Source organism: Amborella trichopoda, chromosome 12 (assembly GCF_054954075.1).
Source record: "Amborella trichopoda isolate Santa Cruz 75 chromosome 12, AtrichopodaSantaCruz75HAP2 v2.0, whole genome shotgun sequence".
In the NCBI taxonomy this organism is placed as follows: domain Eukaryota; kingdom Viridiplantae; phylum Streptophyta; class Magnoliopsida; order Amborellales; family Amborellaceae; genus Amborella; species Amborella trichopoda.
In genome coordinates, this window is record NC_142347.1 from 45,000,699 (window position 1) to 45,025,370 (window position 24,672).

At 36.3% G+C, this 24,672-nt stretch overlaps 3 protein-coding genes across 10 annotated transcripts; 1 reads left to right on the forward strand and 2 right to left on the reverse strand.

Annotated features, from left to right (window-relative positions):
• Window positions 1-1,463: 1,463 nt before the first annotated feature.
• On the reverse strand, window positions 1,464-6,656 carry LOC18435408 (uncharacterized). The gene is made up of 2 exons (XM_006845453.4): window positions 4,392-6,656; window positions 1,464-2,131 (listed from the first exon to the last, which is right to left on the reverse strand). Exons 1-2 carry the CDS (start codon window positions 5,410-5,412, stop codon window positions 1,995-1,997), a joined length of 1,158 nt encoding a protein of 385 aa, XP_006845516.2. The 5' UTR covers window positions 5,413-6,656; the 3' UTR covers window positions 1,464-1,994.
• A 1,318-nt stretch (window positions 6,657-7,974) lies between these two features.
• Window positions 7,975-15,724, reverse strand: DPMS3 (dolichol-phosphate mannosyltransferase-like protein). 2 transcript variants are annotated; one of them, XR_016045991.1, is made up of 5 exons: window positions 15,260-15,724; window positions 12,747-12,888; window positions 12,544-12,651; window positions 8,604-8,713; window positions 8,280-8,417 (listed from the first exon to the last, which is right to left on the reverse strand). XR_016045991.1 is itself a non-coding variant. In XM_011625501.3 (4 exons), the coding sequence occupies exons 2-4, from the start codon at window positions 12,846-12,848 to the stop codon at window positions 8,358-8,360; spliced, it is 270 nt and encodes an 89-aa protein (XP_011623803.1). In that variant the 5' UTR covers window positions 12,849-12,888; window positions 15,260-15,724; the 3' UTR covers window positions 7,975-8,357. The 2 variants fall into 2 exon arrangements, 1 of the variants encoding a protein (XP_011623803.1); XM_011625501.3 differs by lacking the exon at window positions 8,604-8,713 and having other exon boundaries at window positions 7,975-8,417.
• Window positions 15,709-22,363, forward strand: EMB2820 (Cytidine/deoxycytidylate deaminase family protein). Of its 7 annotated transcripts, none has more exons than XM_006845454.4 (9): window positions 15,709-16,090; window positions 16,379-16,430; window positions 16,795-16,865; window positions 16,981-17,102; window positions 18,200-18,282; window positions 19,638-19,740; window positions 20,224-20,658; window positions 21,235-21,368; window positions 21,951-22,363. In XM_006845454.4, the coding sequence occupies exons 1-9, from the start codon at window positions 16,030-16,032 to the stop codon at window positions 22,111-22,113; spliced, it is 1,224 nt and encodes a 407-aa protein (XP_006845517.1). In that variant the 5' UTR covers window positions 15,709-16,029; the 3' UTR covers window positions 22,114-22,363. The 7 variants fall into 7 exon arrangements, 4 of the variants coding, with proteins under 4 accessions (XP_006845517.1, XP_088710042.1, XP_088710041.1 ...); XR_016045988.1 differs by having other exon boundaries at window positions 15,715-16,090; window positions 16,981-17,106; XR_016045987.1 differs by having other exon boundaries at window positions 15,718-16,090; window positions 16,981-17,106; window positions 19,619-19,740.
• Window positions 22,364-24,672: the final 2,309 nt, after the last annotated feature.

Here is a 24,672-nt window from a genome sequence, read left to right on the forward strand (position 1 = left end):
CCTAAATATGCCGGATTTATACTTCTTCGGAGCTCTAAATTCCACAGTTGAGGCGGAAATGAATTCACAAGCCACCGCACGGTTTTTTGGCGTCGGATTTGAGTTTCTTGGCTGCTTTTTAAGTGCTATTGTATGAAGCCGCAACCTTACCAGAACCTATTTTTTATTGAACAATAGAATATGGTAAACATTTTATAGGTTGATCGATTGTACGACCAGCTATACTTCACGGGACCGAATGCTATGCAGTCAAGAAATAACATATCCATAAAATGAGAGCAGTTGAGATGTATATATTAAGATGGACGAGTAGCAAGACAATAAAAGATAGAATTTGGAATAAATACATACAAGAGAACTTTGGGGCAAATCCAATAGGCGATAGATGGGGGAATGTAGACTTATTCACTTAAGTGGGCAGGCCAAATACAGCATACACTTAACACCACACCAGTTAGAAATGTCGATTATGTACAAGTGAAAGGCTCTAAAAACGACAAAAAAAACTTTCAAAAAGACATGGATAAAAATAATGAGAAGAGATATAGTGACTTATAGTTTGATTGAAGATATGGCCCTTCATAAAGCAAAATGGTGGAACAAAATTCTTGTAATCAGCTCCAAATAGTTGTGATAAAGCTCATATAATGGTGATAATTATTAGATTATGGTAAGCCCAAGTTCCCCAATCCCAGAGATCAATTGAATTGGGATTGAACTCCAACAATCATACACCCCTTTCTTTTTCTCTTTTTTTTTTGTTTTTTTTTTTTTTTTTTGTGGAGGTAGATATGAAGTAAATTAAGAACCAAAACCCTATCTTCCTTAATTGGGTGTCATTTTTTGCCTACATTAATTACAGAGGACAATGAGCAAATTCCACATGATTCCAAATAAAGCTGCCCGTGCTGAATAAACCTTTGTCACTTGCATATCTTCCATATTGTCCACGCAGTTCATCTGAATAATAAGTCTTTCTATCTATCAATTCATCCCAAGGAATTGCCAAAGCATTTGACTCTTCATTCATTGCAAAGGGATTAGTCGATCAAATCCAAGTTTCTAAATGGTTTGAAAATCAATGAATTGCTAGTCGTAGAATCTTATTCTTGTCATTAGCATTCCTTTCAGAGTTCAGAGATCATGAATCTCTACAACACTACAAATGACCCTGGGTTTCTGGTTTCCTTTAAGAGTGCAACGTATTTTGATTTTACTTTTATTCCCTCTCTCAATTTCATCATATTATCATGTAAGAATGAGAAGCAATAAAGTGTTTCCTCAACTTGTTTTGATTTTCTCTATCTTAATTTCATCATGTAATCATGAAGAGTCAGAAGCAGTAGAGCGTGTTTCTACATCCATTACAGTGACAGATTATAGAACCCAAGTCATCTCTATGCTCCCCTAATAAACACTTCTTAGCAACTTACATGGTAGAAGAGTAATAAAGAGGAGCTCAGTTCTAAAACATCAACCTTGAATAAGCCAAAACATCTATACAGTGAGATGGATTAACATGAACAAAATTAACTCACATACAATCCCTGGCCCAAACAAAAGACTGTCTTAGCTTACATACCCATAATATTGCAGCTTCTAAGGGAAATTCCCTCGATTAAATGAAATTTCCCTCAACATCATGCCGCTGTTAATCAAAAGAGCATGTCATGTTTGAAAGACACTAAAAGCATAAACAACTACATGAACTATGAAATTTACATTTAGTTTCAAGAACAAAATAGAACAATACTAACTAGATTTAAGAAATCCTGCAAAATGCTAATTGGAACAGTACTGGTGAGCTTTTATGAGCTCAACCCCTAATCTACCTAAGCAAATCAAATTGACCAACTACTAAGAAAGTAGGCCATTTAACAAATGCCAATAACTCGATATCATTCTATGACGAATAGCCCAGAAATATGGTGACGCAGGGCATCCCAGGAATCCAACAAATCTAAGAACATTCAATCTTAAAACAGTAAAACCAATCAAATAATCATTAAAAGTTCTTCAAAACGCTGATCTGCATCTGAGAAAAATAATCTTTGTAGGAGAATAGACCACCATGAATCAAGATAAGAGTCTATACCGTAGTAAGAGTGTGAACCACGATGCCTGGATGTGGCTGTAGACACAGGTAGAACATAAAATTTCCATTACTTTGAATACATATATCTAAACTTCTAAGGCATCTGACACAGATACAAAGCCCATTGTCAAGTATCCATGCATCATAAAGTGGAATAAGGAACCTTCTGTCATTTGACCACATGACAATAGGACACCTCCATTTAAGTAAAAGCTTCATTTCACAGGACATGACCTAAGCCATGTTTCAAAGCCCATTGCGGTCAATTTTCAACAACCGAATGTGGTAGATTAAAATATCTTAAGGGAATGCACTAAAAATAATGAATATAAAAAAAATAGAAAGAAATGCATTATAGAACTCCGATTACGGATCATGAACTAACTTGGGAAAAAAAGTCAATATGTGCACAACGAAGCTTCAGAGTGATTTTTATCAATGCATCCATGATATCATTTTGAAACAACAGATGAAGTGCCTCTTTTTGAAAACAAATGCGATACCATCCATATAGGCAATTTCAATACAACTTTAGGGGAATCTGATGAATTAGGAACCATTAGATAGGTAAAGTGCCTTTCTAGAGTAACCCTGTAATCTGGTGATTCTCGAGAGAGTCTAGAAAAGAGAGAAACAACAGAGCATGAGAATACAAATTCAAGAGAGAAGTTACAAGAAGCAAATATCAAATCATCAGCACTTTTACTTGAGTTAGTCAGAAAGAGTTAATGCTGCCAACCCAGTTGGCACCATTCCTAAACTGATCCCAGTAAAATCGGATGCTAGAGACCTGATATGTGACTGTCTCAAAGTTAGGAAATGTTTGAGCTAGTGATCCAGTTGCTTTTGGTTCATTGTTGTTCCATTCCAAGTGATTAAACTAAATCTTCTCCCTAGCTTTCCTCAAGTATTTATTGCTATCCTTTTAAAAAAGGGTGAGGTTTGTATAAAGTTGCCTCCTTAAACCGTAGAAGTAAGGAGGCACCTCTAGAATTTGATTAGAGATATCGTTCCAGATGGAGCAAATGTAATAAACACTAAAAAATCTTGAAAATCGACAATCCACATAACTTGTTACAAGATGCAATATTTTTTTGACTTGAATTTCCTTCACGTCCATATATTTCGAGGTCGAGATGATCAATTGGAGGGTTCTCCAACACACTCTCTTTTGTGGGATTTTTTAGGTCACTTTACTTCAATGATATAAGGTTGCAACCTTATATAAACTTTTTCCTTCAGAAAATTATACTGAATATGGACCACCAAACAATGTAGATGGCATGCAGCTTAAATTTCTGCATAAGGATCTTTAAGCACCCATTAACATGGAAGTAAAGTTCTCATTCAGAACACCCGTACATCATGTACATAACAGCTTATATTTCTTACTTACATTTAGTTTCATTGTACACAAGGAAAGCTTTGATGCATTGCAACTTTCGATGTGGCCTATACAGGGAATTCATATATGGGCATACTTCAGTAAACTTCCAATAAATCACAATCATTTTCTTTGTCTTAGTTACTTTGCTGGTTCGAATGAGTACACAAACTTTAAACCCTTGACCAGTTAACCTTACTCTCAAAAAAAAAAACTTTAAACCCTTGACCACCCTTGTACAGAGTGGTTAGCAGTTGATGCTTACCAGTGCTACATCTCAAGTTTGATTCCTACCGCTGAAATAGCCGCAAAAAAAAAAAAGTTTAAAACCAGCCATGCCCCAAAAAAGAGATGATAAGGGATAAGTGTCATTGCAAAATCACGCAAGAGACTTTCATCTTGTAAGACAGCCTATAGTGAGGAAAGAAAGATTTGAGCACATCTGAGGAACAAAAGAAAGAAGTTAAGTTTGCCTTTCACCCTGCAACCACTAGAAACTTTCCTCTTAAATATTTTTGGTTTTTTAACTTGTACCATAATGCTGCACATCACTTGACTAGCATATTATTGCTACTTAGACCCAAATTACTGCCCAAGTCAGATATCTTGCTTCACTGAAGAATGATTGTTCTCCATAAATTTTAGCTTGGGGAATCAGAATATACATTGAAATTTAAAACTGATAATATACATATAGAACAGATGCAACTTCATAGTAATACACGTGCAACTTCATCTTTTCTTGAATGTTCACAGATGCAACTTTATCCCATTATACCGTACAAGCTCACTCTCATAAAATAAATACAAAATACAAGTAAGAAACAATTTTATCTGGCGTGTAATTCATATGGATATTGATATCAAATGAACAATGCATGATTTTATTTTTATAGGCCAAGAAGAACTAACCCATCGTCTCCTCTGCACCCGACCCCGAAGGTGGTGGTCCCATCCTCTTGTTACTCTGATTTCTTATTCTCTTCGATAAAAGCTTAGCGATCTGCAACTGTGTTTTCGCTATTACTTCAGTCCTTTTCAACTCCATTTCAGACCTTTTCACTTCGACCTCAGCTCTCAACCTCTCTGACTCCTTATACATTTCAACCCTAGCATGCTCGATCTTCAAAATTGAATCAGCCAAAGCTCTGATGCTCCCTGCTAACTCACTCTCGTTCTCTCTTATCTTTCTTCGCTTATAACGAGCTCCTTTACGAGACCCATCTCCACAATCACCGAGTTTGCTCTTTGGTGTGCTCGTATCACTATCTTCATTCCTGCTATCTTTCCTATCAGGCAAAGTATTAGACCCATCTTCTTGATTGCTCTCTTGAATTTGGCCTTCAACCTCTGCAACTTCCTGATTTTGGGGTCTCCCCATTTCAGTCCCTCTCTTCAATTCTTGCTCTGAATTGTCCAATTCCACTTTGGGTAAGGCTTGTAGGCCCAAATCTGTAACTACTGGTTCTCCTGCTCCATCACCATTGATCCTCACTTGAGAAGAGTAAGCTCCCCTTAATAACCCATCCATTCGATTATAGAATTGCCATGCAGAAGACCCAGAGAGAGAATTGCATGCTATCTCAGCTCTGTATCGTTTCTTCATCGATTCGATCTTGTTCTTGCACTGGTTTGGGGTCTTCGATGGCTTGGTCCCTGAGTTTCTCATTGAGACCTGGCGGGCTATGTCCTCCCAATCCGAACCCTTCAGTTTTGCTCGATTTCGAAGGAGCCATTTTGATTCATAGATATCAAGAAGAGAAGTGACTCCACCTTCACTCCATTCATCTCTCTTAACCCTTTCAGGAGTTTTGACGGTTGAGATTTCTTCAACTTGGGGGAGTTGCACACAATCGGATGGCCGAAATTCAGCCTGAGCTCGGCCTGAGGAGCGCTCGACCATTAGATGGTGGCTCCCTTGCAAGGCCGCCATCAAGCCAAGGTCCAGAAACCCTAGAACCAGGCCTTTACGTCCTCTCTCTCTAGATAACTGGCTTTGAGAGAGAGAACTAGGGCTGAGTACTGTAAATCGAGGGATGAAATTCCCGAATTTTGAGTGATCCTAAGGAAATTTAGAATTTAGAGAGAGAGAGAGAGAGAGAGAGATGAAATGCGGAGCGAAATCGTAGTGAATTAATTTTCTAAACCTGGACCAGAGGAGTTATAGAGTGAGACAGGAGTGGAAGAGAGAGAGAGAGGGGGAAAAGAACGGAGTAGGAGGAAAGAGAGTAAAAAGTTAGAGAGAGAGAATTGGGGGGAAAATGTTAGAGAGAGAGAGAGAGGTGGTCTGGGGCGAATTGTTGGGTGGGCGTGAGGGGTGGTGCGGATGTGCGCCGCGTGTAACGCAATGAGAAAGCGGGGGACAGCGAGGCATCAGCGTCATGGACCCATCTCTGACTCTCATCCCTCTGTCCGCTTCACACGTGCCCTAAAACACTGTGGACGAGCAAATACTGGATAGTGTGCTGTGCACGATCGAGAAAGAGGAGTGACGGTATACATTACGTTCAAGCAAAAGAGGAGAGAGAGAGTATAGTGGAGGGGAGAGAGTAGAGAGAGATGCAGCAAGGGAGAGGAAAGTGGAGAGATCGAGTATACGGGGGAAAAATTATGGAGCCGAGGCTCTGAACAATCAAATTAGAGAACAATGTCGTATGGACATTGCGATGCGTGGAGTATGGACATCAAGAAAAATAAATAAATAAATTTTAAGGAGTAGTTCTTGTAGTGAATTTTTGTACCGTTAATTTTTAAGATTTTGAAGTTTTTTTTATAGATCTACTCGATCTATACTTTTTTTTGAAACTCTCAATTTTATAATTAAAGATGAAAATATATTTTACAGCTATTACAAAGATTTTCAATATTGAAATTGCCTTTCTTGAAACTATTTGAAGATGCACTCTCAATTTTATAATTAAAGATGAAAATATATTTTACAGCTATTACAAAGATTTTCAATATTGAAATTGCCTTTCTTGAAACTATTTGAAGATGCACTTTGATTGTTTAGAGCCTCTGCTTTATACAAACTTCACATGTGAGCAAAAGAGTAGAAGAGAGACGGACCTCTCTAAAAAAAACTGCAGTATACACGGAGAGATGCGAACAACATGGAGGAGTGACGCGTATGGAGAGCTCCAGAACCTAGAAAAAGACGCTAACAATATGGAGTGAAGAGGGAGAGACGCATGTGGAGAGCTGCTAGAGAGATGCTAAATATTGAGGAGAGAAGTAACGAAGAGAAAAGACAGTGGAGAACCTAGAGAGATGCTAAATATTGAGGAGAGAAGAGAGAGATATAAACAAGAGAAAGGACAGTGGAGAGACACGCACAGAGAGAGAGAGAGATTTAAGGTTTGGATGAGAGAGAAAGCAGGGTAGATATCTACGAGACATCCAGAGTACTAAACTCCGAATTTATTTAGAGAGAGCTTTAAGTTCGGATGAGAGAGAAAGCATGGTACAAGTCTAAGAGATATCCAGAGTATTTAACTACGAATTTGTTTTGATGCTTGCAGTCTTCTTCGAGAAGTTTGTTCCACTTTTCTTTGAAATCGTAGTTTTCTCGTGCATTGGTTTGCCAGGTTATCCTAAAACTTAAAATGTACTTAATCTCGCTATTTTCTTTTCTTTTTTGGGTCGCACAATTATCAGCTATTATGCCAAAAATATCACCAAAAGCATAAAATGCTCTCTCTTTCATCTTTGAACGGTTTGCGAAACCATCTAAAACGAAAAAGATTTCATCCATGGACGGCATTTATTTCGACCTAAACCGTATCTGCACATCTCCTCCCTGCAACGTAGACCGTATATATATAAATAAAGATTAATCCTTCTAGGAGAGAAAAAATACAGCATACACAGAGTTTAGGTTAAAGAAAAAATTCATATAAAAGCGATTAACGTATTCACAAAAAGTGGTTGTTTCGATGCTGAAAACCCTCAATTCGATCATCTCAATCTCAAGATTTATAGATATGAGAAAAAATAGATTTCAAATCTTGAAAATAACGCCCGTGAATTTTTCAAGTTTTTCAAATATTTATAGATATGCTCGATCTACATTGTTTCCCAATATTTCAATAGAGAGGAAAATAAATTCTTAGGTCATCATGAATATTTTCTTATACTAAAACAACATATTTCAGCACTATTTGAGTGTGCACCTTGTTTTGATTGTTTAGGGCCTCGGTTTGTCCCTTAGGTTAATGCTCTCGATTGATTTCTTCGGCCCCCAATTTTGTAGCGTGTTTGATTCGTGGAACTTTTTGGAAGCAGGAGATCCAAGTTCCACCAATCAAGCCTCCCATTATTGTTGCATGGTGTGGAAGCCGAAATATGGGAGCGTGGCCTTCCACGCCCCTCTTAGGAAGGGCCCCTTATTGGAAGCTGCAAACACGCCGCCCTTAGTTTCATATTTTTAAAAACTCAAACCCAAAACCCAGCCGAAATTCCAAGAAAAAAATTCGATAAGCAACTCTTTTCCTCGTATGGTAACCGCTTTCCACACTGATTCCATCCTCAAATCAAATTACAATCTTTGTCACTAACAATGAACTCTATCACATATACTCCCTCCATTACACTAAAAAATACCGACTCAGAAGTAAAGTAACCAAACACTAACACTCATATGAAAAATAGTCCTTGTACCAGCCTTGATTAGACAACCACCAAAAACTGGTAAAAGAAACAACAAAAAAATGATATAAAAACAAAACCTCGAGCTGTTAAAAGTTACAATTTTCTCTAAAGACAAACCTCGAACCATTAACAGTTAGCATTTTCTCTAAAGGCAAAACCTCGAACCATCAACGGTTTAGCATTTTCTCTCCCATCATTGGGTCAAAGAGGGCATCCTTTCCATCAGCCTTAGCCTTCACCCACATCAACTCCTCTTTGCTTCAAGAAATCTTTGGCCTCAGAAATATCCTGTAAGAGAATCATCTTCCTTAAAAACTGAGAATTATCTTCTTTAAAAACTCAAGAGAAAAATTGACATTCCCGAAAAAGCACAGGATATAGAGAAAAAAATCTACTTAGACCACCAATTCAACCAAACTACGCATGGAAACTTCAAATGTTACAAATCCATTGCCATATATCACATTTCCAAACCTGCTAGTATATCTCATGTTAGCTCCTGCTACTCTTCATGGAATTCTCATTTGGGACACCCTCATTTTCATTATTTATGCTATATCTTTTCCTCAGTTCAATTCCCATCGCTACATTGACAAAGTGCAATACCCTTCTTTAGTGGGAGGTTAAAATATTGTTATTCCTCCTTCTTAAACTACTCAAAATAAAGATAGAAGCAGGTCTCAGATCATATATATAATACATTCAGATGTTTGAGGCTCCTATGCCACAGAAACGAAATCTAATAAGACATCTTACATTAATCATGTTGATGATTTCTCCAGATCAACATGAACATATTTCATGCCGTACAAGTCAGTGGTCTCTGCTATTTTTAAGGAGTTCACAAGAACTATTGCACTCAATTGATGTTATAATGAAGCAGCACTTTGATTCAACAGAAGAATACCTCACACAAAAGAGTGAGGGTTCCGATGTTCAGGTACATTCTAAGGAATCAAGATACAGCATACACTGGAATAATTCGCTTGACATAGCACCAAAGCCCCAGGTCTCTTCATCAACAGTTTCTACTTACGACAGACAAACACAAACACAAACAAAGACATAGACACACACACACACACACAAACACACACACACACACACACATATGGGAAAGGACCCTATCAACCAACAGCCCAGATTGAATCTAAGCCCGATCTAATGGTCACGACCTCATTTTGTGTTTGAATTTTCATTTTTTTAAACAAATCCAAATCACTTGAATTTTTAACGTCTATTCTTTAAAAATAGGATAATTTAATAAAAATATAAACAAAAATAATTAGTAAAATATTAATTGACTATAATACCCCCAAAACTTTTCAGGGGTACTTTGGTCAATTTTTATTTTGCGAATTATTTCTTTAATATTTTTATTAGGTGCGCCTTGATGAGAAGAATGAATGCCTAAAATTTCAAATAATTTGGATTTATAGAAAAAAAAATGAAAATTCAAATACAAAATGAAGTTGTGACCATCAGATCGGCTTAGATTGAATCTGAGCCGTTGGCTGACACTGTAGATGTCAACCCGTGAGTTGACAGAATCTCATTCCTTATATATATATATATATATATATATATATATACATGTGTGTGTGTGTGTGTGTGTGGGGGGGGGGGGGGGGGTTTGCTTTGTTAGGCTACTCCCTTCATGGTGTACTCTTTAAAGCATTGATATATCAAAGTTGCCATAAACCTCAAAGTTGCAGATGTTTGACCTCAAAGTCACAGATATTTGACCTCAAAGTCGCAGATATTTGACCGTTTCTGTTGATTTTGACTCCATAGGGTACACTATCCCAAATCAATCATATATTCGGAATAGGCAAGGCACTATCCATCTTATTTGGCTGCTACATCTGGTTTCTTAACTTTAGCCGACCCGAAATAGTTGGGATAAGGCTTGGATGATGATGATTTGGTTTCTTAACTTCTTGTTTTTATAAAAAAAAAAACACGCATAAAAAAGTAACTGGAATACCATGTACCAACACATGCACACCAATTTGTTTTTGGATATGACAAATACATCACCTCAGTTCAAAGTAAAGTGTTTTGCTTCTTTCAAAGTTACTACGATTTTCTGTTATTTTACAAAATGCATTAGTTAAGAGAAAAATGCCTATAAATATGACCAATACACCCTCTCCAAAATGTAAATCATTTTGAAAAGCAAATGGGATTGTTTTAGCTCTTTTACGAAAGACACAAATTATGGAAAAATCTATGCTTCACACAATCAATTTCCATAGCATTGACCACACCACACCACCAAGAACCAGATATGGAGGATTTTTAGCACTCCATTTTTTGCAAATAGCCCATGATTGATCTTACCAGTAAAACAAAGGAAAACAGACTTTGAGCTAAAATTGTTGATATCATTGTTCAATAGATGGATGATCTAAAGCTGTGGTAAACGCAACAGTCATCCCCAGACAATTTTTACCAAAACATATTGAAAGTGAAGTTTCTTGTCATTTGGATAACTTTTAAAGTTTATTTGGCCATGTTGCAAAATACGTTGGTGTTTATAAAAGATAGCCTAATAATATGTTTAAATGATCAATGAAACACAAGTCATTTTGAATAGCAAATGGGATTTTTCCTTTTTTTAGGAACATCATATGCATGTGTGTGTGAGTGAGTCTCACAGGAAACACTCGTTTGAAGATGATGACAAAATCAGGTAAATATGACCTGGGGTCTACAAAATTTTTTCTCTATGTTTCTTATTTTTGTTTTTTTGAATATGGCAGTTCTTGTGAGTCCCTTATGGCCAGAGGCAAGTTAATGAAGCTGTTGAAGCAGTTGAAGACATGGATACATGAGTAGTAGTTGGAACTGCAAGTGTTTAAAGTGAATTTGCATGTTGTCTTCACAACAATGGGAGGTAAAACAAGGATATGACTCAGATTGAGAAACTAAAGAGGCTCTGTCCAGTAGACCACTGGAGTTACCATTTACTGGCATGACCAATCTTGAATGGATGGTGGACATGCAGATGAATACATATATATTTTTGAAAATGTGTGGGAGTAATGTACTCTTAACATGGGAACCATAAATTATTTTGAAGCTGTACGCTAAAGAATTGTTTGAAGGGATAAAGAAGCCTGAAGCCGGTTGTGAATCTTGATTATTGCAATTATTTCTTCTCATTCATACACTTAAAAGTCTGACACTAGAGGCTTCTGCAGCTCTGCTATTTCATACCAGTGGAAATTCTTTGAACATGTGTACAAGAACATGGATCTTCTTGGTTTTCGATTAGAACAAAAAAGACATGCTTGGCTACTTGTAGAAGCATCCAGAGCTGGAACTGTAAACCCTTTCCATGGTTCCCAAAAACTGCTTCCACGTTGGCTCACTCACCTGACGTCTAGTTCTCATTTTTTTATTTAACTAACTACCATTTTTTTTTTGAGAGTAACTAACTACCAATTTTAGTTGATTTGTGAGTTAAAATTTGCATTTCTTTTGAAAGATTTGCTCTAGACCTCTCCAATGTGAACATGTTGACTGTTGACAATCAGCTTGAAATAAAGCTTTAGACCATAGGAGCCTAAAGGGGATAAACAGCCTGGTTGTGGTTTCCCACCATGCAAGCATTAAAGGTGCATGTGATGCTAGCAGCTTTTGTATTTCTTTAAATTTTTACAATCATAGAAAACTTTCAGTTTCTACTACACAAAAAAGAAAGCCCCAAATTATGGCCTGATTAAAATCAATGGTCTTAACAATGAGATAGTTTGCAAAAGTTTTCCTCTAGAATGAAAATGTAATAAAACTTAAATAGAAAACACAGGAGGAATGGACTATTAAGAATATAAAATTTGAAAGTACCAACTCAAAGGATATCTATTTGAACTTTAAAAAGAAATGGAATGACATTCTAACTGTTTGGATGTTTGCAATATACTATAAAGAACACATGCTCAATGTGGGATAAATGTTTCAATATACCAACTTAAATGAACATGTAATATTGGCCACTTGTAAGAAAACATTGAAATTCTAAGAAACTGTTTGGGTTTTTGCATTACATTATTCTGTCCGAATAAATTGGTAAAGGTGAAACCATGCTTCCTCGAAAAAAATTTGAGTCATGTATGGAGTTAATCACATCTAAAGTGTAAAACCATAAACTATCTCATGGTTTTCCTTGTCAGCTTTCAAACCCGACAAACAAATTAAATCAGTTCTTCCAACAAGTAATAAGAGATGAGAATATTAAGGAGCATTAAGGACAATTTATGACATATGAGAAAATATCAATACACATCATACTTTAAGATAATTACTAGTTCAAACCCAATAAATATTTATATATAGAAAAACTATGAATGCTATATAAACCTAGAACAGAAAGATGACATGAACAAAGTCTAGAAAAACAATAAGGAACCTTTTTTAGCAGCGTAGCTTCATGTGGACATGTTGGGAACAGCATCAAACCCCATCCCACCATGAATAGACCATAGCATCCCAAGGATATTACAAGATAGATTGGCAACTGCTTCTCAAAATAAATAACCAAAGAAAATAAGTTTGTACCCTTTATACCGAATTAATATATAATGAATGAACAACTAAAGAACAGTGACTTACCAACCAGGCCTGAGAATCAGGAATTATGGAAAGTTTCAAGAAGCCGATCCAAATAGCAAAAATTGCTACGAGCAATGATATAATCTTTAAAATATGCTTCATTTAAATGGAATAGTGAGAATCACCCAGCCTATTTTACACACTGAAAAAAGAATGAACAGTGCTAAGTTTTAGTTGCCAGTTAACTTCCATATATTCTAAACTTAATAGCAAATAAGAAGGTATCAAAAATTTAAATTACATGGTTATCTCGATGAATGAAGCATAAGAGAATTAGTTTCAATAAATGCTAAATTAAATGGCAATGTAAAGGTCCTACAAAGGTTAACTTATAGGTTATCTTAGTATAGCTGATAGGAAGCACATAGGAATTATATGTCAATTTTATCAGGCTCACCATTGGATTAGCTAAACATTGGATTGTAATCTATAAAAACAAAAAAACAAAAAAAAATGCAAGAGCTAAAGGACAGGAGAAATCTGACAAAGCAAAGTATTAGCTATCAGAAAAAATAAAAAAAGTAAAGATTAGCAAATTAGCGGTTATGAGGAAATTCAACGGGGCATGAACATTTGAAAATCATTAAAACTACTCAAATTACAATATCTAGACAATTTTATATTTTAATTATTTATTTTCCTTATAAGTAATAGTGTATTGATCATCTCCAAATGAATATACACAGAGTTGAACATACCCAAAAGAGACAATAAATAAAATAAAATATACACAGAATTGAAGTAAGGATTATATCCAAACTGAGATATACACAAAAAATTTCTGAGAAGAAATCAAATGTCATTTATTCCTGTAAACATACATCATCAAAAAGCAATCTATAGGCCAAAACCTCAAAATTTAGGTAGAGAGAGAGAAACAGAAAGAGTGAGAGAGAGAGAGAGAGAAGCCACTAACCTAATGCAGAGGAAAATCTTGAGATAAAGAACAAGAAGACTAACCCTGAGTGGGGTAATAGAAGAAAGATATTTGAGGAAATGGGAAAGACAGCCACAATACATAAACTTAACCATAACAATAATACATGAGAATGATGAGTCAGAGGAGGAGAACCAAATTGGGTCTCCTAGATTGAAATATGTTGTTGCTGCAACAGATTTGAAACAAAGACACTATCAGAATTTATGGCCTCATTGAAGGGTTGGCCCTTAATAGAGTAGAATGGCGGATTAGGAACCAGGTAGCTGACCCTAAAGAGTTCGGAAAAGGCTCTAATGATGATGATGATGATACTATTAAAATTTATATTCACGTACAGCTCTAAAGGCGATTAGGTAACACCTAGACTCCGATGCCAACCTTGCATATAAGGGCCTGTTTGGTAACTGAGAAAGTTGTTTTCTTGGAGAATCTCTGTGAAACTGGGAGCTGCAAGTAGAAAATTGCTAGCTGGAAGCTGGGACGCTAGTCTAGTAACCTATCTATGAAAACCAGGGAAATCAGCAGCTAGCAATTTCCCATAATCCCATGTTTGCTAACATGGAAATCTGGAAACAACTAATTGAACCATTACTTACAAAACTCATTGATTAGAGGTTGAAATTTATCTTTCGATTATTTTTAGTTATAACCCATTCATATCATTACCATATCATTACTTACATAATGGATGGTTCAGAATGTAAGTTATTGATTTTTTTTTTCCAACTCCCCTTCCATACGCCTTTCATACTCATAGTGTATTAATTTTGATCACTCTTATAACCCATCCATGTCATTACTTACATAATGGATGGTTAAGAATGGAAGTTATTGATTTTTTTTTCCCTCTCCCCTTTCATCCACCTTTCATATTCATAGTGTATTAATTTTGATCACTCTATTGGTTGTTAAGTTTCAGATAAGAGGGCAAACTAGCAATTGATGGAGTAAAATAGATCACATGTATAATGAACTGGCCTATGAAGGCAATAACATGCGATTCTTGTCAAGGACATTAGTTTACTAACCAGCAAAAACAAACATAAGATTTCAATGGCAAGGTCCCAATTAATTACCAGCAAAGCAATTCCTAATTGAACACCACATACCTTAGAGCAACAACAGTTGATTTAGAGATAATTTCAATATGAAACTTGGATTTTCTAATGAACTGATTCCCACAGATAATTTCAAGCAAAAGGGCATTACACAGCTAATCGATCACTAGTGTTACCAATCCAAAAATAGAAAAATAGAAAGTCAAAAGACAAATATGGCTTACCAAGAATCTAGAGTTTAGACATCTCAGTATTATCAGTAATGAACGCCAATGAAAGAATGCAAGAACATCAATCTAAGATCCGGTCTTTTAAATCCAAAATAAATATTTTATATATACCTTACCAAGGCAATTTAAATCCAATTTTCTCATGCTCTGCAACTATAAAAACCATTTTCTGATATTATAAAAAATAAGACTATTTTTTCTGTCATAGTGAAAATTATCAGAGCATGTAGATAAAAATCGAAAGCAATTACGAACAATGACTTTTAGGAACAATGAAGAAAACACCTGAAATTTCTTCAAGGGATTGAAGAGATAGGACAGAAGGATAAGAGAGCTGGCGGCAACAAATGAGGGATAGGGCTTGAAGAAAGAGAGCAACAACAAGAGAGAGACTGGTTGCAGAGAGAGATAGAAAGGGGTTACAGAGAGAGAAAAGGGGTAAGGACAATAGAGAGAGAAGGGAATAGGGTGGAGAGCTTCGGTTGCAGAGGAAGAGAGAGAAGAGGGGCTCGGCTAGGGCAGAGAGAGAGAGAGAGAGAGTAGAGAGAACTTGAGTTGAAGAGCAAGAGAGAAAGGGATCGGCGGCCAGAGAGAGCGATGAACATTCTAGTGTAAAAGACAGCCTCTCAAGTTATGATTTGGCGCGGGGGCAACAATGTTTGCGGTGATCCCGCGAAACCACAAGTTTTGAAGCGGGTGGTCCCGCGAAACCACATAAGTTCCCCATCCAAATGAAGGGAAGAGAAGTGCCATCAAGAAACGAGCAGCGTATTTATCTATTTACTCCCGGATACCATTTCCCTCTAGACCTCGAGTCTCTAACTCACTTCGTCTCTCTCTACCTGCCTTCATTTTCAAAACCACCTCTCTCTCTCTCTCTCTCTCTCTCTCTAAATTATAACTCTCTCTCTCTCCCCAAAATGTAACTCTCCTAGATTTTATCAACACATTCCATGGTCAATGTTTATTGCATTAGAAAGTGTCTTGATATTGATTGTATTGATATGAGAATATTATTTCCCCAAAATAGGATACTGTAAAAAGGCTAAGCTTCAATGGAGTGGAAAATCATTCACGTACCAGGACGAGAATCAAATCCGGATCAGAACGCTACCGGTAAGTGAACTTCTCAATGAATTGAGATTTCAGTTTCCTGGTTTTTCTAGGGTTTTGAGCTTAAATTTGCATTTCCTGGATCGTCGGTGAAATTTTTTAGGGTTTTTAATTGAAATTCACCTCGTTCATGCAGAAGTTTAGTGTTATGAACTATAATGTCTTGTTACCTTTTAGAGATTTCCTTTTGCGAATATGAAGAGCCAATAAGATCCGAATTTGTGACTTTATTCATTCTAAATAAGAATTCTTTGGGTTTGATTTTTTTATTTGGGAACTTTTGATTTACAGTGAGTGTGGTTGCTTCAAATGTAGAACCAAGAGCTGCCAATAACCTGATAAGGTGAGTATTGCTGAAATCATTGAATTTTTGTAATACCAAATTACCAATATTTGATTAGATGCATACATGTAATCTACTTGTATTGTATTTGCAAACCTAATGTGTACATTTATTCTTGCGTAACATCTCTCTCTCTCTCTCTCTCTCTCTCTCTCTCTCTCTCTCTCTCTCTCTCTCTCTCTCTCTCTCTCTCTCTCTCTCTCTCTCTCTCGATAAAAAACACACAGAAATGGACATGAAGTGGGCACCTATTTCTATATTTGTACTAACTCGTAAATGTATATATATATTTATTAAGGATTACTTTGTGAAAATACAAAAGCAATTGATGTTTGCTTGGTTGAATTTTTTTGCGTATTTACAGGCGATTAAGTGTGATGGTGCCTTTGGAGAATCTTCACCATGTAAAAAGAATACGGAGGTCCACTTCTTATGGTATATTTTTGGCAAGAATAGTAATTGTTCATTATTATAAATCTTGGTGGTTAACTTTCGACTTGTTTTCCTAGAGTTTGAAAATGGAATGTGTTTGACTCTTTTTTTTTGGCAGGAAAAGTTGAGTTATCTGTGATCTTATGCCTTTCTGTTGATGAAGAAGATCCCTTAAAAGGAATACCAAATGATGTGCTTGAGCTGATAAATGAGTATCAGTTGCATCCTTTCATCTCAAGAGTGGGTAATTCTTCTATCTGTATATCTTGCTTACGGTTTTTACCTTCTATAGATTCAAATAGGATTTTATTGTTGCATTGACTGAAATGAATGCAGCTCTTGAATGTGTTTGACTAGTAAGTATAGAATTTAGAGGCTTGGTCATCATTGGAGAGAAACTCTATTAATATCATCAGTGTGATTAAAAGGGGTATCTCATAAAATAGAATGGAATAAAGCAAACCAAAAGGTATTGTTTAGTCCCATGAAGACTGGAAAGCGTGCTTTTCAAACACCAATGACGATGCTTGTAACTTTTATAATTTATACCCAGGAGGGCTGGCTGGGTGGCTGGGTGGTTGACAGATTAGTAAACATGGTTGTACTGGAAATGGCATATCGGGGTTGTGGGATCTCATAGCAATTTGGCACTCTAATATGGTTTATGCATTTTTCTATATCCTGTTATGAAGTTCTATTACCCATCAAATAAGGCAAGTATTTAGGTTGGTTGTTGGTAGGCGGACTGTTTAGCATTTATAGATTTGTTTTTTGTGTTTCCATTCCCTCTTATCTGGACTCCATGCATCATAAGCAAGCACTAATGCAAGAAACTAATATTTAACATTATCTTTGTCCATATACATCACTGGCTTTGTTCAGACATGCTTCACGGGTTCACATGAAATGAACAAATAATTTTCTAGAACATGTGCTCGTTAAAAAAATCATGTCTCATATTCATAGCTGGTTGGGTGATGCACAATGGCACAGAATTGCTCTATTTTCAAAGTGGCAGTCATGTTTGCTTCACTTTCTTGGTTACTTGTGGTTGTATCTTCCAAGATGAGTTTTTGTTATTTGATGAAGCTTTATCTACTTAGTAAGATAAAAAGAATGACTGCCCATTCAACCAAGGGCCTTCCAATTTGAACTTTCAATGGAGCTTGATTGGCCTGCTCATGCAGCTGGTCATTTGTGTGACCTACAGAGCCATGCAGGACCATTTATATACATAAAACCTTTTTTAAGTTTTACCCATTTATAGTTTGTTTGGATGAATTTTCTGCCTTTTATGGTTGCTCAGACTTACCACTAATCAGCTAAAATTTATTCAGGTTCCAAAGATTGCTGCTTCATCAAGGGAAGAATGGGTGCAACAATGTGTGCATTGGCCTACATCGTATCATCCACCTGCCAAGTAAGAAAAACTCTACAAAGAAGGAAACAAGAACTACCTTGGCTATTTTCTTCTTTTATTGGAAATCAGCTGACCTTGTGATATTCTCAGTTGGACCACTACATGTTCACACATACACGTGCACATATTTTCTAACATCCATACAAGGCAAGCAATGATGCTTAGCAACCTTGGAGATTATATAGACAGCCATTGTGTTTACTTTTATATTTTTGGTGAACAGCTTCAATAATGATCAAATGAAAAAAGAAAAGATAAATTTTATGAATGGATGAATAAGTTTTTGGTATAAGACATTTCAAATTACCTTATGAATAGGAATCGGTCTTGGGCTTGGGCTTGGGCTTGGGCTTGGTTTTGGGCTTGGGCTTGAATGGATAGCAGTTGAGGTCAAGCAACGCTACATCTCAAGTTCGATTCCTACCCCTGAACTACCCAAAAAAAAAGAAATCTTACGAATGCAATTGGTATGAATAACCAAAATATTTCTTTTCATAAGTGTGACGCTCATAGTTGCTTGGTGAATTCTTAGATAAGGACCTCTTTTACTCTTAACAATTGTTTTTAATTTTCTTATATTTTACTCATGGAAACTATTGTGAGTAGCTGTGCTAAAATATGCTAAATGAAAACACAGACCATGATCTTTGAGTGACCATTTGTATTGACAGAGACTTGCTTTGGAGCTACACTTTGTTTATTTGTCTTGAACTTTAGTTTTTTGAGGATTTTAACCAGTTCCATGTATTGCAATATACATTTGCTACGAGCCACAATTTATTTGGTTCTCATCAGTTCGAGATGCCCCTCTTTGCACTATCTTGGCAGATTTGTCTTTCTCCTGCCATTCTTTTTGTTCATGCCAAGTAGCAAGACAGAGCTCTAGACTCTATATTACTTGGCCTGGTTTAATGTCTCGTTCACCGCAGACTTTTCATGGGGTTAACGTTACATAGTTAGAAGAATCATGTAGTTTTAAACACATTTAGCTTAAAATGAAGATGATCAAAAAAACAAGAAAACAAAAACAAAAAACTAGTTTTCTCTTTGTTGAGTCGCTTTTTAGGCTTCAGGATATGGTTCGTAACTTGGGTATGGCTCATTTGTAAGTGCATGATTCTATTTTCCTTTTTTTTGCCTTTTTCCTTTGGCAGTTAATACCTTAGCCCAACATTTAAGTTGCACCTTGTAATAGCTGGAATCTGAAAATTTTTTGGTCGAACCATGTTTATTATTTAATCATTTAAGCTCTAAATAACGTTTAGATTATTGGTCTAATTGTTCTCTTATTGTTTTTATTTTTATAGAAAATTTCATTCTGTTTTATCCTTTCTAGTTGATTTTTTGGGGTGCAGTTTGGATGAAATTAATGTATTCAATGAGGAGGATTCAAAGGCAATCTTGGGCTTCATGACGTTGGCCATTGAATTGACCAAGTCTAGTCATCTTGATAATCAGGTTTGTGACTGTATTGCTCTTGCCCGGGAATCCATGTTATACAGATGAGTGATAGAATGTTCTTTTAAATAAAGGCAAATACTACAACCAACAAATGCAGAAAACTGTATTTCATTGGGTCATCACCATGCATTCAAATGATGAATGATGATGGAAAGTGGCCCCTCTACTTGGTCGTGTCCTGTTCTGATGGATCCCGTCCTTTCTCTATCACTTTCCATCTCTCAGATGGATGTTGATGACCCAAATTGAGGTTAATCCATAGTTCAGTTTTATTATTTAATGCCTTCCCTCTAAATAATAGAATTGCTTACTGTAGTTTAAGACTGGAGCTATTGGCATAACTAGATGGATTGAGTTTTACTGGTGAAGCATTTGGCATACTGAATTTCTTAGTTTGGTAATTTTATTTTCAGCATCACTGCTTGTTATTTTATCTCTCATGTTCTTTATGATTTTTGCTTTCGTTCATTTCTTGTGCAGGTGTTCAATGCTGCCATTATAGTCAATCCTTCAGCTAAAGTTATCGTTGCAAGTGCATGTGACCAAACTGACTCATGGCCAGCAAAATCAGTTTGTGCAGAGAAGACGAACTCTAATGACACCCTAACAGTAAGCAATGGGTTCCATATTTCAGATTACAAGCAAAATGGGGAAAAATCCTATGTGAATGTGGCGTGTTTAAATCCGTGGTCATGGTCTCAGCACAAACCACATACATGTAGTTCTCCTGTTGAACATTTGACAACACATCGATGGCATCCATTGAAACATGCAGCCTTAGTTGCCATTGGGCTTGCAGCTGCAAGGGATAGGATCCTATTCCTGGTCCCGGATCAGCCAAAGGATCAATCTGTGGAGTCAGGGTTTTCTTCTATAACCTCGTCTGTGAAAAGGCAAAAGACTGAGGTTTCCAAAGTAAGCTTGCTCTTACCCCAACTGCCAAGAAATATCGAGTTCATTGGAGATCATGATAATAGATTGAATGGAGAATTAGTTATGCAAACATTTGTAGTGGAATGGCCTCTCTCTCTCTCTCTCTCTCTCTCTCTCTCTCTCTCTCTCTCTCTCTCTCTCTCTCAAAATACACCTGCACGCACAGAGAGGGGATGTGTGTTAGTTGATTTATTTTATTTTATTCTTTATTTGTATATGTGTTAGTTGATTTATTTAGTTTTGCTAAATATTCTCTCTCCTTCCCCCCACCCCCAATCACAAAAAAAAAAAAAAAACCCTCAGGCACACACACACATGCACAGGCATACCTACAGAGAAGGTGTGTGTTACTTCATTTAACTTTTTGGCTAGATAATCTCTCTCTCTCTCTCTCTCTCTCTCTCTCTCTCTAGAGTTGGTTGAATTACTTTTTCATGTTTTAGAAAAGATCACTGTTGGTTAAATTAGATTCTGAGACATGCATGCATAAATCTTTCTACATTTCTTTGATACCATTGTTCAATGTTTTCAACTCTATATTCTGTAATATAATTTCAGGATCAGGGTGATGTAGACTCAGAGACGTGTATAGTTTCTCATGTGAAATGTTTACCATCGGTGTCAGAAGATACATCTAGACCTTACCTCTGTACGGGCTTGGACGTCTATCTTACGTGGGAGCCATGCACGATGTGAGTTCGTATGAAAGAATTAGTATCACTTGCTAAAAGGCAACTGTTTTAAATATTTATGCATTGCTATAAAAAACAATTCTTTACTTTTTCAAGATTCATATGTTATAACAATGCTTGATTTAAAAATTTGGAAACAGACAGATTTCACCCTGTTATACGTACGTTTTTATGGGAAAAGTATACGTTTTACGTATCCCATTGGGAAACCATATTTTAAAGGGTATCACGATTGTCCAGTGAAATTACTGCTGTTGATGGAGAGAGTGGGACCCTCTAGAACAGGAAACGATTCGTGCCAATCTCCACCACTGTCCATCATTTGAATAAATGAGGATGATACTAATGGACTTTGGTCACTGCCCATTATTTCATTGGACGATAATGACTCCAATGGACTAAGGCCTCCGTCCATTATTTCATCCAACTATGATGACTCCAGTGGAATATGGCCTTCATTTCATATGATAATGATGACTCCAATGGAATATGGCCTTCTATAGTCCATATCCATTGGTTGTATTTATTTTGGTTTTTTGTACACTGTATTCTTTTATGAAATTCTATTTGGTGTTATGCTAGGTGTGCTATGGCGCTCGTGCATCAGAGAATACGACGTGTATTTTATGCCTTTCCAAACCCAGATGCTGGTGCGCTTGGGAGCATTCACAGGTTGCATGGAGAGAAGAGTATGAATCACCATTATACAGTTTTTAGGGTTTCAGTACCCGAAGATATTTTTTAATCTAATCGGCAGTCATCTAAAGCTTGAGTCTCTTTTACTTTCCCCAGAATGAGAAACTAATCTTTATTGGTGATGTAATACCTCTGTGGAAATTTGTATTATAAGATTATATGCTCATTTATTAATAGGGTTTTACCATGATTTTAAGAGTTGGACTTCGATACATGGGGAGAGGATCTGGGGAATTTCAGATGAAGAGAGAACAATCAATGTTAGAAATTTGGGCTTGTTTATGGGATTTTGGCTACTAGAGGACAAGTACCCTTACTTTCCCTCTATATTTCACTCTGCTCTACATTTCAGTGATTCATTTAGGACCTTTTCCAATTCCTTGAAATTCAAGGTTTTACCTCTCCATCTGTCTCTCTCTTTCTAATATCATCCATTCAAATGAAGGATTTCGCTTTTTTACAAAACATTTTTGAGTGTTGAATGGATGATGAGAACTGTTGTGATTCATGAATTGAGGGGCACATGCATGTTAATCAGTTCTTTGCATTTCTTTTAGTAAGTTCTTATAGCTGAATTCAAATAGTTGAGATAAAGCTTGAATGATGATGATGATGATGATGAATTGATAATGAACGAAAATTCGGTTGTATTGCCGCCTAGGCAGTGGGGTTTGGGCGGGTATGCCCAAGATGGGTGCCTAGGCGATCTGGGCACTGACCTAGTGCCATCCTGTAAAAAATAAAAGATAAATTCAAATTCATCCAAATAAAAATAAGGCATGGTATTGCCTTTCTCTCTCTAGTCTATGTGCTCTCTCTACATATGAGGAGAAGAAGAATGAGAAGATGGACTCTAGGTGTTCAATGCGCAGCCTCTCTCTCTCTCTCGTGCACATACACATAGTAAGATATACATTTGGATTCATATGTTTCCTCTTTACATATAAGAAGAAAAAGAAAAAGAAGCTCTCTCTCCATATCCTCTAAGCGTTTAAGACATCTCTCACACAAATACAAATCTAAGAAAAAAAGGATGATTTTTAAGAATTTCATGCAAAACCTTGTGCACACACATATGTGCACATGCACATGCACACATTAAACACATACATTCATAAAACACATACATTCACAAAACACATACATACATTCACTACCTGGGCCACTTGCCTCCTAGGTGGTTGCATCCACGTGCATGTTCATAGCTTCTTTATTATTCACGTCTCGTAGGGTGGAAGCTATGCTTCCCTTGTAGAATTGGCCAAAACATTCACAACTTAATAACTGCTTGAAACGGCCAAAAAGAAAATACAGTTTTATTGGGTCAAAAGAAAGAGCAATATAATGGTAATTAAAATGGCCAATTAAAAGACTATATTTTATTGGCAATTTAATTGGCCAAAAAAAGGATGATTTAATTGGTAATTGAAATGGACAAAATAAAAAAATACAATTTAATTGGCAATTGAATTAGCCCAAAAAATGATAATTTAATTGGAATTGAATTGGCCGAAGCATGACATTTTAGTTGGCGGTTGAATTGGCAAAAAGATACACGATAATTGGAACACACAACGTAGCTTTAGAAACGTAGGCGTGAAGTAATGCAAGAAGTAAACGAGTAAATAATACATTTATTTGTGAGCAATTGTAAATGGAAAAGCATATAATTGATTATTTATCATTGGTACAAAGTAATCACAATTAATCTTGACCGTTGGATATGAAAATGGGTGGCTGCATTTATTCTATTGATCAAGCTCAAAGTTAAAAAAAAAAATTCTCGAGACTTTTTAATACACCCAAGTTATGAGACTTCACTTCTGATGGTTATAAGCAATTGTGACCTCTTTATGACAAAAATAAACAATCTCATTATATACAATCCCATTGTAAATCATCATTATCATGGTTTTTTTCTAATTAATTGAGATCGGCATACAATCCCATTGTAAATAATGCAATAAAATTTAAACCAATAGGAATAACATTTATTTGGAAACAATCGACTGTGGACCATTTATCGCAATATGAAAAAATTCTCCCCTAAAAGTTTATTAAATCTAAGACTAAAAAAGTGGAGAAAAACTGTCTTCATTTAAAAAACGCTCCATAAATAAAGACAAAAAATTTAAAGGAGGAAAAAAGAGGCCAAAGATTTAAATGCTCATGTTGGAGCATATCCTAGATTTAGTTATGAGTGTCTTGAGGACTCCAAAATTTTAGCCCTTCTAACTTCTCCTCTATGAGGTGAGAAATTGGTCGGGTCGACCTTGGACCCTGTAGGTCGACTTGACTAGGTCTTGTTTTGCACGAGACAATGGACACAACTGGTCGGGTTTGGTCTGGGATTACTTGAGACTCGACCCGAGTTAAGTCTGAGTCTAGGTCCAACTTGGATTGTATCAAGTCGTGTCGGATCTAGTTGGCGTTAATCCAACCCTAGGATGCAGATCTTATTGACTTGGACCTAACCTGCGCCTGGATCTAACCTAAACCCATACCCAACCAACTTAGTCATAACCCTATCTCCAACCTAGCCAATAATATCAAAAATAAAAAATAATATATACTTTGTACATTCACCTAGAAAATAACATCATGAGAT